General features: G+C 58.0%; 1 protein-coding gene across 1 annotated transcript; it reads left to right on the forward strand.

Annotated features, from left to right (window-relative positions):
• Positions 1–2,013: 2,013 nt before the first annotated feature.
• OPRL1 (opioid related nociceptin receptor 1) lies at positions 2,014–11,014 on the forward strand. The gene is made up of 3 exons (XM_009901761.2): positions 2,014–2,289; positions 9,736–10,091; positions 10,317–11,014. The coding sequence occupies exons 1-3, from the start codon at positions 2,063–2,065 to the stop codon at positions 10,838–10,840; spliced, it is 1,107 nt and encodes a 368-aa protein (XP_009900063.2). The 5' UTR covers positions 2,014–2,062; the 3' UTR covers positions 10,841–11,014.
• Positions 11,015–13,617: the final 2,603 nt, after the last annotated feature.

Genomic DNA, 13,617 nt, shown 5'->3' on the forward strand with positions numbered 1-13,617 from the left:
ACCTCTCTGGGCAGCCTGCTGCAGGGCTCTGCTCCCTCACACCAGAGAAGTTTCTCCTCCTGGTCAGATGGAGCCTCCTGGGTTCCAGTTTGTGCCCCTTGCCTCTTGTCCTGTCCCTGGGCACCTCTGAGAAGTCTGATCTTATTCTCTTGATTCCCCCCTTCCCCCCCCAGCTCCTTCAGCTCTTGCTGAGCATTGCTCAGCTGCCCTCTGGGGCTGCTCTCCTGCAGGCTCTCAGCCCCAGGGCTCTCAGCCTTTGCTCCTCACAGAGCTGCTCCAGGCCCCTCAGCAGCTCTGTATCTCTTTTCCCTACTACCAGGTGGTAGAATGAGAGGAAATGGCCTGAAATTGTGCCAGGAAAGGTTGAGGTTGGACATGAGGACAAATTTCTGTCCGAAGACAGTGGTCAGGCACTGGCACAGGCTGCACAGCGAGGTGGTGGAGTCACCATCTCTGGAGGGGTTCAAGGAGCCTCTGGCCATGGCACTCTGGGACCTGGTTTAATGGCCATGGTGGTCTCAGGTGGAAGGTTGGACTCGGTGACCTTAGGGCTCTCTTCCAAGCCAAACAGCTCTGTGTCTCCAGGAGAGCTGAGCGCAGGACGGTTTGGGTCACCACGATGCCCTTTGGCAAATGCCACTGCCAGAACACCAAATATTTGCACTTCTGTCTCCCCTCAGCTCTTGCTCCTCCTTGCATCTCATGCCAGTTTCTAGGTCAGACTCCCCAGTTCTCTGCCCCTGCACCTCCCCGTGCTGCAGGGGAGGAATTCGCCTCCCAGCTCCCCGCTGCCCCCAGCCTGCGCTGCCGCCGTTCCCAGCGCCTCTGGCTGGGAGACCCCCCCAGGTAGGCTGCAGGACCACTCCTCGCCTGGGGCCCGCGGTGGAGGAATTCTCCTTGATCCAGGGGTGGGATGGAGGTGCTGGACCCCTCTTCCCATTCGGGGGGGACACGGTGATGCTGGACCCCTCCTTTCCATTTTGGGGTGGGGGAAGCTGTGATGCTGGACACCCCCTCGGAACCTGCTCCGGGGGTGGGATGGGAGTGGGATGGTGATGATGGATCCCCCACCCCTGCTCTAGGAGTGGGGTGGTGATGCTGGACCCCTCCTCCCCTTCTCCTTGCTGCAGGGGTGGGGCGGCGGGGGGGGGTCGCAGCTCGGGGCTCGCTTTCCCTTTCCTGTTTCGTTATTTATTGTTTTATTCTCTTCTTTTCCTCCTCTCGCCCTCTCCCCTCCCGCTCTTCTCTTACGCAGTGGGAGAAGACAAGCAGCCGGGGCTGGCGCTGCCCAGCCACCGTCCTTCCTCCCTCCTCCTTCCTCCTCCCTCTCCCCACATCCCTCCCTTTTCCTTAAAAACGTGGGCTCCGGGGTGCAGCCCCCTGCGCTGGCAGCATCCCTGCCTGCAGCTCTGCCTGCCAGGAGCAGCGTTTCGCCCCCCCTCCATCCACCGCATCGACCCCCTGGCTGCGCCCGCAGCCCACTTCTGTCCCCTCTGCCCCCGCGACTCCCAGCCCGGGGGTGTCTGGATGCGGCCGAGGGGTGTGCAGCCCGGTCCGGAGCTGCGGTAGAACGGACCCCCCACCCCCGGCAGGTAAGCAGCTTATTGTCGGCTTGGGGCTTTTCCTCCTGTGTTCGTCAGGGCTGGGGAAGGGGTGGCCGTGCCCCCGCAGCAGGGCGAGCCCCAGCCCCAGCGGAAGGATGCGGTGGCGCTCGGAGGGCGCTGGGAGGTGTTGGGGGGCACGGAGCTGCATGTGAGGAGTCACCCACCTGCGGGTAGGAGCATCCAGGGCTCGGGAGCGCTGGGGTGGGGGTGCAGCCTGCGTGTCCCCAGCGCTGGTGGTGTGGGGATGTGAGCTCAGAATGCACCAAGCTCTGGGGGCTGCTTCCTGTGAAATTGCTCTTGGAGAGGTTTTCTTTGGGGGGGAGACACATGCTGTCCCCAGCAACCAAACCTCCTCCAGCGCTGCTTTGCTGCGACCCTGCATTGATCCCTCATCGATCAGCAGATCTTAAGCTGCCTCTTTGGTGCCCCAGGTGCCTGGCACAGGCTGGTGTTGCAGGATGGATCCACTCTTCCCTGCCCACATCCTGGAGGACCCTGACCTGCGGAAGCTGCTGAACGATTCCTCCATGCTCAACCTGAGCTTCCTCCCCAGCAACTGGTTCAACAACGGCACCGGGGACAGCTTCCTGCCGCTCAGCATCAAGATCACCATCGTGGTTGTCTACTCCATTGTGTGCATCGTGGGGCTGGTGGGCAACTGCTCCGTCATGTATGTGATCATCAGGTAGGACACGCCGGGGGGCTGGGGGGGCTGGGAGCGGGGCCGGCCCTTTCCCGCTGGTCCCGGGGGCAGCTGAAGGGGGCAGGCGCCCCCCTGGCCGTGCGGGGCGCCGGAGGGGCAGACGACGTGACATTGGCTTTACTGCTTGGGTTCTGTTTGTCTTTCTCCCTTCCCAGGCTCCGCTGAAGCTTCCCCAGCAGCTTTCAGCTGCCCGCTGGTGCCTCCTAAAGTTTAACCCCGAGAATGGAAGGGGCGAGCAGCTCTGCTCCCCAAACGCGCGGCGGCCAAGTGCCGGGGGGGAGCTGGGCGTCCCTGGGGAGCCTCCTGCCGCCAGGGCCTGGTGCAGCTGTCACAGGACCTCTCCCTCTGTGTCCAGCACCCCAGCTGCGGCTGCAGGTGCTGCTCCATCTGGGAGCTGGTGCTTTCCAAAGCTGAATGTGCTCACAAGGGAAAGAGGCTGCTGGCAGGCTTGCTCTTACGTTTAGAGGGGGAAAACAGATCCCAAATGTGGCTCTCCCAACTCTTTGGGAGCTCCAGGCGTGAATCAGATGTGACAGGACGCTGCAGAGGTGAGGGCAGCCTCTCTGGCTGCTGCTGCTGAAGGTGGGAGGGCAGGGGGGAGCTTTGCAGAGGGCTGGAGCACGCAGCATGCAGCACTCCAGCAGCACTGCCCAGCCTCCCTGCACGCTGTGGGCATGTTAAGTGTTCCTGTCTGGTTCTGCTGTGGTTCCAGCCTCCCCATTTCCTGGAATCAGAAACCTCCTTCCCCTCTGCAAGCACAAACCCAGCTTTGTGCCACCTTCAGGGCTGTGGCTGTGCCAACCCCCTTCTGATCTCTGTACCTGCACGCTGAGGAGAGAGCTTCCATTTTAGACACATCCTGGGGAAGGTTCTTGGTGCAGGTGGAGGCTGCCAGCAGAGAACAGACAGGGGGGAATTTGTTTTCTCCTCCAACAGAGGATGAAAATATTTAGCAGGCAGGTACTCAGGAGCTGATGAGATTAAATCTTGCTCCTGCCAGGAACTCTGCAGCTTCCAAAGCATCTTTCCCTTCAACACACACCCCCAGGCTGCTGCAAAATGAATCCTTGGGCACCACAGGCTGGTGAAGGGTGACACAGTCTCTGCTACAGGGGTGAAGTGACACAACTGTCATCAGGCCACCTGCCTGTGCTCTCCCCACTGAGGAGCTCACATGAGCTCTGGGGAGCTGGGATGGGCAGAAGAGGTTTGTGATGCAGCAGAGCCACGTTTGGAGAGGTTTCTCCTCAGTGTAGTAGCAATGATTGGAGGAGGCATGGAGTTTGCGGGGGCCTGTGAGTGAGAGCAGTGTCTGTCCCGTGGTGATGCAGCTCCCTGGGTATGGCTGAGATGGTCTGGGAGTCCATGTCCCATGTGTGAACCTTGGACCTGTGTCTGGAGGAAACCTTCTTGTCTGCAAAGGTCTCATTGGAATGGGGGCAGCAGGATCCTGCCTGGAGAGGTCTCATGAGCTGTGGAGGGGGCCCTTGACCTGTGCCTGCTGGGGAAGTGATAAGTGAGGAGCTAGGTCATGTGTAGAAGCTGCTGCTTGTCCCCATCAGTGTCTTCTGGGAGCTCACTGATGGTTGAGAGCAAAGCTGAGTTCTAGCCAGGGAAATGGGGCCATGGTGGGCTTGGTTTGAAGGTTGGACTCAATGATCTTGAAGGTCTCTTCCAGCTGAAGCAGTCCTGTGGCTCTCCATGGCTTGGTAGGTATCTGCAGCTCTTGGTTCTCTCTGCTCAGTATCTTACTCTCCAGCCTACTTTCATTGTCCAGGCAGAGGTCAGGAGCAAATATGGTGATAAATTAGACTCAGTGTCCCAAACTCTTGCCCCTGGTCATGCATGCAGCGTCCTGCAGAGCTGCCAAAGGAGCCAGCATGCCAGGAGGATGTTGATGACTTCTCCAGCACAGGACTGTGGGCTTTTTCCTCCTTAGACTGCATGCTTCTGGGCTTCAATGCCACCACCAGCAGCTTTTAGCAGTGGGTTGCAAGTTGGTTGCTGGTGGTTTGGGGACTCTTAGTGTTGCAGCTCAGAGTGATATTTTCTCTTAATGGGGGAGGAAAACCAAACCCTTTTTGCTGTAGCTGTGGTGCACCCTCCAGAAGCTGGGCCCTGCCATGCTGCTTCCATCAGAGGCAGCCAGACTCCAGCACCCAGCACAGCAGAACCTGGCCTGTGATCCTCCACAGAGAGTGGCACAGTGAGGCAGGCCAAGGTTGTGTCCTGGCTTGGAGAGAGTTGGGAAACATCAAGATTCTAATGTCAGCACTTGAGGAAACTGAAGGATCGGGAAGGCTGCTTTGGTCCTCTCCAATGAGTTGTTTGGTTTGGGGTTTTTGTTGTTTTGCTTCTCAGTGCCAAGGGAAAAGTTTCAAATCTCCTGGACTTCACCAAACAAATCCAAATTGAAGCCTCCTCTGGGCTGTCCTCCCTGCTGCAGGACCCAGCCTCCACCCCTCTGATGCTTGCTGTGGTTTGGGGTGATGAATTTAGAGCCCATGATGGCCTGGCTGTCAGTCCCCCTCTGGTGCTGAGCAGCACTCAGTGGATGAGGCTGGGAAGGGCTCTTGTCAGGAGCAAGGTTTCCTGGACAGTAAAGGGTCTGTTGTGGAAACCTGCCTCAGCGGTGGCTTTGTTCTGCCTGCTCCTTGTGGAGCTCCTTGTCAGGGCAGATAAAGCCTCCCCTGCCTCCTGCTCCTCCTGCAGATTGCTCTCCCCTGCACACGTTTCCTGAGCCAGGCAGGGGAGCAGCGTGAGGCAGGGAGGGCCTGGGGGCAGAGTGGGCAAAACAAAGCTGCTGAGGGTCCTCTGCCTTACTACCTGAGTCCTGCAAGGCTGCCCAAGAGCTGCATTTCTCATCCTAAAAGCACAGAAGGGGAGGGATGGTTTGCTCTTGCAGTGGCCCTGGGGGTGACTGAGCCATGGGGTTCCTGAACAGCTCCAGGGCTGGGGACTCCACCACCTCCCTGGGCAGCTCCAGATCCCAGCTGCTGTCCCCAGCTCTGTCATGCTGCTGTGAAGCTCACCAGCGCTGCTCTGGAGGACTCCAGTCCTCAACCTTGTCTCTGCTCACCAGGGTCAGGTCCCCATGGGAGTGATGCCTCCTTTCTGCAGCAGCTCCCTGTTGGGAGCCCAGCAGAGCACTGGGGGTGCCCAGCTCAGCTCTCCCAGCTGAGGAAGGCTGTTTTGGAGCATTTTAAGCAGCTGTTTAGGCAGATTAGGGCTGTCAGCCTCCTCCAATTCCATTTACTGCTTCCAGGTGATGCTTTAGGAGGAGGGAAATGATGGGAAGGTGCCTGGACTGGGCAAGCTGCCTTGGGGATGGTTGTGCCAGCTGTTACTGTGCTTGGAGATGGCATCAGTCCCTGGGAACAGGGGTGAGGGCAGCTGGCTCTGGTGAGACAGGGAAAATGAAGTTAATTATGACACTGCAGAGATGCAGATTTCTTAATAGAAAGCTTTTGAAGGGAAGAGCCTGGACCAGCTGCGTGTCTCAGAGCTGAAATCCAGTCTCTAACACAGCCTGGCCCCAGGGGATGCTGGTGGAGCCATCTGAGACCTCGGCTCTCTCCAGCTCTGCCTCTTTCAGTCGTTCTTGGAAAACACAAAGGACAATCGTTCAGGGAAGGGAAGCCCACAGCAAGGGCTCTGTGCTGTGCAGGGTGAGCAGGGCAGTGAGGTGAGCAGGAGGGGGGCTTGGCGTGGCAGTGGGTGCAAGGGGCAGGTCTGCAGCTGCCCAGGTTCCGTGCCCCAGCAGCACAGATGAGCTGGGCTCAGGCAGAGTGGCCACAGCAGCCACCTGTGGCCCCTGCTAAGGCAGAGCTTGTGACTCCAGTGTGTGTGGAGGGCTGGTGGTGTCTCCTGGCTTTGGTGGGATGAGTGGGAAGGAATTAGCCATGTGCAGCAGTAGTTCTGAGCTGTGGAGTGTGGGACTCAGCTCCCAGTGCTTTCCAAGGGCTGGGCAGCTCCCAGCAGCACTCAGGACGTGAGGAGCTCAGCAGAGGTGTGGGAAGAGCTCCAGCACATGAGCAGGGATGAGAGCTTCTTCCTAGACCTTAGACTAAAGCACCACTGCTGGTGGCTGTGCACATGCTCAGGGCTGTCTGGGCATCTGTGCAGAGGATTTTGCAGCAGCAGCCACCCAGCCTCTGTCCTCAGCATGGCAGAGAGCAAAGACTCATAGAATGCAAAGGCTTGGAAGGGACCCTCAAAGGTCTTCTTGACCAAACAAACCCCCTGCAGGCAGCAGGGCATCTCCAACTAGTGCAGGTTGTTCAGGGCCACATCAGGTTTGACCTTGAACGTCTCCAGGGGTGAGGCCACCACCACCTCCCTGGGCAACCTGTTCCAGAGTCTCACCAGCCTCACTGTGAAGAATTTCCTCCTGCTGTCCAGCCTAAATCTGCCCTGCTCCAGTTTCAAACCATTGCCTCTCATCCTATCCCCACAGACCCCTCTGAACAGTCCCTCCCCAGCCTGCCTGCAGGTCCCTTTCACTGCAGGGCTGCTCTAGGGTGTCCCTGGAGCCTTCTCTTCTCCAGGCTGCACAGCCTCAACTCTCTCAGCCTGGCTCTGCAGAAGAGCTGCTGCAGCCTTCTGATTATCTTCATGGCCATGCAATGGCCTCATCCATTCTGCTCCCTGGGCAGCACCTTGAGGAGGGCGTGGGGGCACCACTATCACTCAGTGAGACTCAAAAGACAAGAAAATCATCTGTCCAGAATCCTTGCTGCTCACCCTGACTGGTGACAGACCCCCCCCCAGCCTCTGCTAATCACTGCCAGGTAATTGCTGGGCTTTGTGTGGCTCTCAGCAGCTGCTCTGGGGAGCGTCTGGCTGCCTAGGCCAAAGGGATGGAAATTTGTCCTTCCTGGCTCCTCTGGGGTTTTTGTCACCTGTTGAACCATTGAGGATAAACTGGCCTGGATTGGGTAATTTCAGGCTGGTGGGGCTTTGGGAAGGTGCTGAGAGCAGCAGGGACACAGCACGGTGTGGGGGTATGGCTAGGAGGACACAGGTTGGTAGGTGCCAGACCAAGCATCAGCCTCATCCAGCCTGGGAGCTGGCTGGGAGCAGAGATGCCACTGAGCTGGTGCTGGCATGGCACTGCCAAAGGGTGGGAGCAGCTCATCAGAAAGATCCTCCCTGAGCCTTTCCTGCTCTGTTTTGCTTCCCTGCCTGTGTCTGGGGAGGGTGGCAGAGGCTGTCACTGGTGCCAGGGCGTGGGGTGGGACTGGAGGGAGCTGCTCAAGGTGAGCAGCACTGTCTGCATCCCAATTAGCTGGAGCTGTGAATATCAATTTGAGAGGCTCTGAAAAATAAAGAGCTCCTGGAGTGGTTCGGGTTGGCTGGGGCTCTGAGCAGCCTGCTCCAGTTGCAGGTGTCCCTGCTGACCGCAGGGGTTTGGCCTGGATGACCTTTAAAGGTCCCTTTCAACCCAATCCATTCTAGGATTCCATGCTCATGGCTCCCCAGGGCTGAAGTCCTTGCTCTGCTCCTTCTGCCCTGGTGTCTGCAGTCACAGTTTGGGTTGTAGGTTTGCTACAGCCAGCTGGACCTTAGCCCTGGGGCATCTGGAGCTGCTTGCTGCCTGCACCCTGCCATGGCTGGGTGGAAGAGGGGGAGGCATGACCAAGCAGGTTTGCATTTTGCCAGGGTGGAAAGCAGGACCTCAAAGCTGCTTCCAACCCATCTCCTTCTCTCCCAAATTGCAGGTTCCCCTTGCTGGAGCACATCTTTGTTCCAGGCAGTGCTGCTCGAGGTCCACTTAGCACAGCAAAAGGAGGGAGAAGCTGAGTGCTGAGCTGATATCCAGACGTTTTCCCTCTCAGGCTTCAGCAGCTGGGAGGAGAGGAGATTACTTTTGTGATGAAGGTAGAGCAGGAGGGAGAGCTGAGAACTGCCCTGTGGGAGATGCTCCATTAGGAAATTGCCTCTGTGATTGAGTGCAAGAAAGGGGCTCAGCAGGGAGCTAATGTTCTTCATGGAGGCCAGAGGCTTATCCATCAGAGCTGTGCCACGGAGGGGACCTTAGCTGCCTCCTAAAGCCTGAGAGTTTAATTCTTCCTCTTTTTTGGGGTATAGATTAAGAAAGAGAACACTCTCGGTTCCCGGAGGACAGGGAAGCAGAGGTTAATCCACTGAGAAGTGATTCATTGATTTTTTTGGTGTTTGTTTGTACTGAACATTCTGGAAGTGTTTGGGAACATTGCTTGGGTGGGATGATGGCTGCTGGCCCTCGGCGTGCAGAGGAAGTGGAGCTACAAGTAATTAATTAGGAGCAAATTAATATCCTCCACATCTCAAGAGAACAAAATCAGCCTCAACACAAAAAGTCTCCTTGCAGGTGGTAAGTGGGGGGGGGGTCTGCTCTGCAGGTCCTTGTGCGGGGGGGGGGGTCTGCTCTGCAGGTCCTTGTGCTGGGGGAGGGAGGGGAGGAGGGGAGGTGACTCTGCTCTCACCTCAGGGTGCTGCTGAGGAAAGAATCCTAACGTGCTGGAGTGGTTTGGGTGGGAAGGGACCTCTAAAGGTCACCTCCTCCTGCCCCCCTGCAGTCAGCAGGGACACCTGCAGCCAGAGCAGGCTGCTCAGAGCCCCAGGCAGAGGAAGGCTTCCAGGGATGTGGCATCCAGAGGGCTGAAGCTCAGATTGTTGGGGTGGGCCCAGTGCTGCGGAGTGCAGTTGAGTTTGCTGTTCTAGTTTGACAAAAAAGAGCTCCTCTTAGGTCAGATCAGAGCCTGTGATAGCCCAGCTCACATCAGGCTGGGAACAGTGCTGTGGTTTCTGGGTTTAAGTCTTCCCTCAACTGGACTTGCTCTCCATCAGCTCACACCATCGCCTGCCCTCCCTGGCAGCGTTTCTGCACAGGCCCTTGGTGGAGTCAATGAGAGAGGAGCTGCAGGGTTAGAATTATAGCTGCTGGAGCTCTTTGCTGCCCAGAAGAGCAACAGCCTGCAGCTGAAGTGTTGGACTGGGTCCCAGAGTCACCACTGAGCTCCCATTTCTGCAGCCTCTGCGGGCACCTCCGGGTGGGTGATCAGCTCTCTCTCTGCGTCGTGCCGAAGGAGCTGCCTGCCAGCAGAGCCAGGTGAAGCTCCCCTTGGAGCAGGCAGCTTGTGCAATAAAGCAACAGGGGAGTGACAAAACCCCTCCTGAAGCAGAGCTGGCTGCATCCACAACCTTCCCATTCTTCAGGAGGAGCCATGGTGCTTCCACAAGGCCAAGTGCAAGGTCCTGCACCTGGGCTGGGACCTTAGCAGCGCAGGTTGGGGGATGGTGAGGTTGAGAGCAGCCACGAGAAGTCAACCTTGCTCCAGGAGGAAACTGCACCACCTCCTCCCCAGAGCAGCAGGATGCCTCCTTCAGCAGTCTCCCATGGTGGTCAGCTGGGGCTCTCACCACTGCTCCTTTCCTCCACTGCAGGTTCACCAAGATGAAGACAGCAACCAACATTTACATCTTTAACCTCGCCCTGGCCGACACCTTGTGCCTGATGACCTTACCCTTCCAGGGGACAGACACCTTCCTGGGCTTCTGGCCCTTTGGCAACGTGCTCTGCAAGATTGCCATCTCCATAGACTACTACAACATGTTCACCAGCACCTTCACCCTGACCATGATGAGCGTGGATCGCTACATCGCCATCTGCCACCCCATCAAGGCGCTGGACATCCGCACGCCGCACAAGGCCAAGGTGGTCAACGTCTGCATCTGGGCCCTGGCCTCCGTCTTCGGCATCCCGGCAATGGTGATGGGGTCTGCGGAGAACGAGAACAACGGTCAGTAAAAACCCATCCCGGGGCGGGAGGCGGCGGTGGCCGGGAGAGCCCTCCCCGTGGCTGCCCTGCTGTCATCAGTGTGGGGAGCTCTGCTGTGGAGCCATCTTAACCCTTTCCTTTCTGCATGCCCGCTCCTGCTTTGCCAGCTCTAAGCAGGCCCTGCTGAAGGTGCAGGAGCTTCGCTTCGTGCTGACCTGCTTCTCCTTTCTCTCTGCCCCCTTGCAGAAATCGACTGTCTAATCAAGCTCCCTTCACCTGTGGATTACTGGGATCCAGTGTTCGGCATCTGTGTCTTTCTCTTCTCCTTTATGATCCCCGTGCTGATCATCACTGTCTGCTACAGCCTGATGATCCGGCGGCTCAAGAACGTCCGCGTGCTCTCGGGCTCCAAGGAGAAGGACCGGAACCTGCGGCGCATCACCCGCATGGTGCTGGTGGTGGTGGCGGTCTTCATCGTCTGCTGGACTCCCATCCAGATCTTTGTGCTGGTGCAGTGCCTGGGCGCCAAGGCGGAGAGCGAGCTGGAGCTGGCCATCTCCTGCTTCTGCACCGCCCTGGGGTACGCCAACAGCAGCCTGAACCCCGTGCTCTACGCCTTCCTGGATGAGAACTTCAAGGCCTGCTTCAAGAAGTTCTGCTTCCCCACCGCCTTCAGGACCGAGCTCCAGATGTCCAACAGGATGTGCAGCATCGCCAAGGACGTGGCCTACGCCTGCAAGAACTCGGAGGGGACTAACAATCCGGCCTGACTAGGCATGGAAATCCCCATGGTGGCTGTCACCCAGCAGAGTCCGACCACCCCCACCTCAGAGCTGACTCAGATAACAGCTCTTTAGCAGGACCTCCACGCTGGGAGGCCAAACCTGAGGCCGCAATCTTTTGGGGGTTGGGCAGACCGGATCCTGCAGGAGCGTGCAGAAAAACGTGAGCGCCGGCGGCGCGCCTGCCGCCGCGGCGCGCCCGGGCCGGGAGTCGGCCCTTGGCTTCCCGCAGAGCCCTGCGCTTTGCCACGGCTCGGGGAGCTTGGGAACCGAGGGTTTAAAACGGGCACTGCTCCTGCAACCTACGCTTCTGCTGCTGGGAGGCAGACTGACTGCAAACTGTTGCACCGCTGGGTCCCTGCCGCGGCTGCTCGAGCCGCTCGCAGCCCAGGAGGTTCACCCTGCGCGGGTTTGATCCCTGCGGCACCGCTCTGAAGTGAGACTGCACTGAAGCCAAAGCGGGCAGCAGCCACCAGACAAGACCCGAGCGCGTCTCCAGGATGAGTCATCGTGGAGGATGCAGGGAGAGAGAGGAGGGAGCTGGGGGAACAGGGATTTCAGACTACCCTGTGGCTGGGAGCCAGGGCAGGCCAACCTCGGCTCCTGCAGATGGCATCGGGTGGAACCGCTCCGCCTCCAGACGGGAGCGGGGCGGTGTGGAGGGACCGTCAAAACCTGATGAATGTAGCTCAGGAGAGGAGGAAGGGAAGATGGATGGAAGGAACATGACTCCTTGTTTACATGCTGCTATCACTTCTTCTCGAACTCTGTCTGTCCATCGTGCTGATGGATTGCAGGTGTCTGTAGATCCCCATCTCTAGTGCTGGAGTGTAGGATTCCATCCTGCCAAGCATGCCTTGGGGACCTTCCTCGCTGACAGGAGGGAGGAATGATGTGGCCTATCTATTAGACGTGCTGGGGAAAGCCATTTTGGCAGCTCCTGTGGCAGCTCCTCCAGAAGACATGGACGCTTCTGGCAGCAGGGGTAGCCCAGAGCAGCCCCACCAGAGGTGCACAAAGCACACCCAAGGTGGGCTTTGGGGATTTGTTTTCTTAGAGAAATGAGATCCATGATCCTGGGAGGTGCTGCTGAGGCACCAACACAGATTGCTGCTCTTTTCCCTCTCCCAGCAGGGCAGAGCTTTGTGGAAATGTCCCATCATTGTGGGTGGGAGTGGAAGCACTCCTGAGGAGCTGTGACCACTGGGGAGCACAGCAGCTCTGTGTCCCCCCACTTCCACCCCCCAGCAGCACAGCAGGCTGGGGAAATCTGGCCAGCGATGGCTGGTGGTGGGGATGGGGAAGCAAAGGTACCACACCTCCGCTCGGGGAGGGGAGGTCAGCTCCAGCCCCAGAGCTGGCAGCATGGCCCAGACTGTACAGACTTCATGTGAATATTTCCTGTGCCCTGGTCTCTGGGATGTTGTATTTTCCATGTATCTACTTGGCAATATTTTGATGCTGTCCTGGTCTTTGATATCTGCTGTACAAAAGACTCCGATGTTCCCTGTGCAGAGTGTTCCCCTCTTGGCTGGGCTGAAAATAGTGACTGGATTCCCATGGCCCACGTCTGGGACCCAGCTCCCCTGCAAGCTGCTGGGGCTGGGAGGCTTTTATGCTGCTGAGCATTTGGTTGGGAATCTGGAGGGATAGCAGAGTGAGCTTTGCAATTAGAGCTTCCCCTGAGTGCTGGAGTGGGAGGAGGATGTCTGGGCACTTTGCAGTGGATGTTTATCCCCAAGCACTCACCAGGAAATCTCCTACAACCCCCCAGGCATGCCAAGAAGAACCTCTTGAGAAGCCTGCTGCCGGCAAGCTGCCTCTGTGCCCGGTTCAACATGGGTTTGGTGGCTGTTGGCTTTGTGTACAACCACAGCCTCGGGTGATGAGCACCCTTGAGTCTTCCCAGCCCAGCAGCTGTGGTATGGGCTGGCAGCCTGCTGGGCATGAGGATGGGCACCAAGTGCCAGATTGTTCAGGCACTGGCATAGGGTGTTCAGACACCAGAGCAGGCTGCCCAGGGAGGTGGTGGAGTCACCATCCCTGCAGGTGTTCCAGGAATGTGTGGCCATGGGTCTTTGGGACGTGGCTTAACGGCCAGGATGGAGCTGGGTGGATGTTGGCCTTGATCCTAGCTGGGCTTGATCCTAGAGGCCTTTTCCAGCCAGAACAGTGCTGTGGCTTTTCTTGCAGTGCCACAAGGGGACAGGAGGGGGTTTGCAGCCACCCTCCCTTCGGAGCTCTTGGTTGGGTTTCTTTAACAGGTTTGTGTCTTGCAGAGCAGCTGCCAGTGCTTGGCACTTCCTTTCTCTCCTAAGGGTTTCGTTCCAGTGGCTCTGCTGCAGCAGTCTTACATAACCAAGTGCTAACTGTGTCCTTACTAAGCTTTTGGGTGATTCTGTGGCCCTTGCAGTCGATGTCTTTAGGCAGCTCTGGTCAGTGCTCCGTGGAGCCTGGTGGAAGAAGAGCAACAAAAAAATCCTTGACAGGAAAAAAAAACCTAAGAACTCAATAAAGCTTTGTTGTGCTGTGCCTGTGGGGTTCAGCGTTTGGGAGCAGCTGGCCAGCTGCAGGGCAGGCTCTGGACGTCTGCCCTGCAGGGGCGGCCGTGCTCTGCCTGCCCCACGCCGTGGTGTAAATGACTGCTTCCTAGGTGGCTACTTGTGTGCTTTAATAAAGGAAACTCCAAACCCCTCTGCCTGGGCTGGCAGGGAGTCTGAAATGTGTTGCTCAATGGATCAAGGAGGTGGTGTCAGCTTTGGGTG

Source organism: Dryobates pubescens, chromosome 26 (genome assembly GCF_014839835.1).
Source record: "Dryobates pubescens isolate bDryPub1 chromosome 26, bDryPub1.pri, whole genome shotgun sequence".
Taxonomy (NCBI): Eukaryota; Metazoa; Chordata; class Aves; order Piciformes; family Picidae; genus Dryobates; species Dryobates pubescens.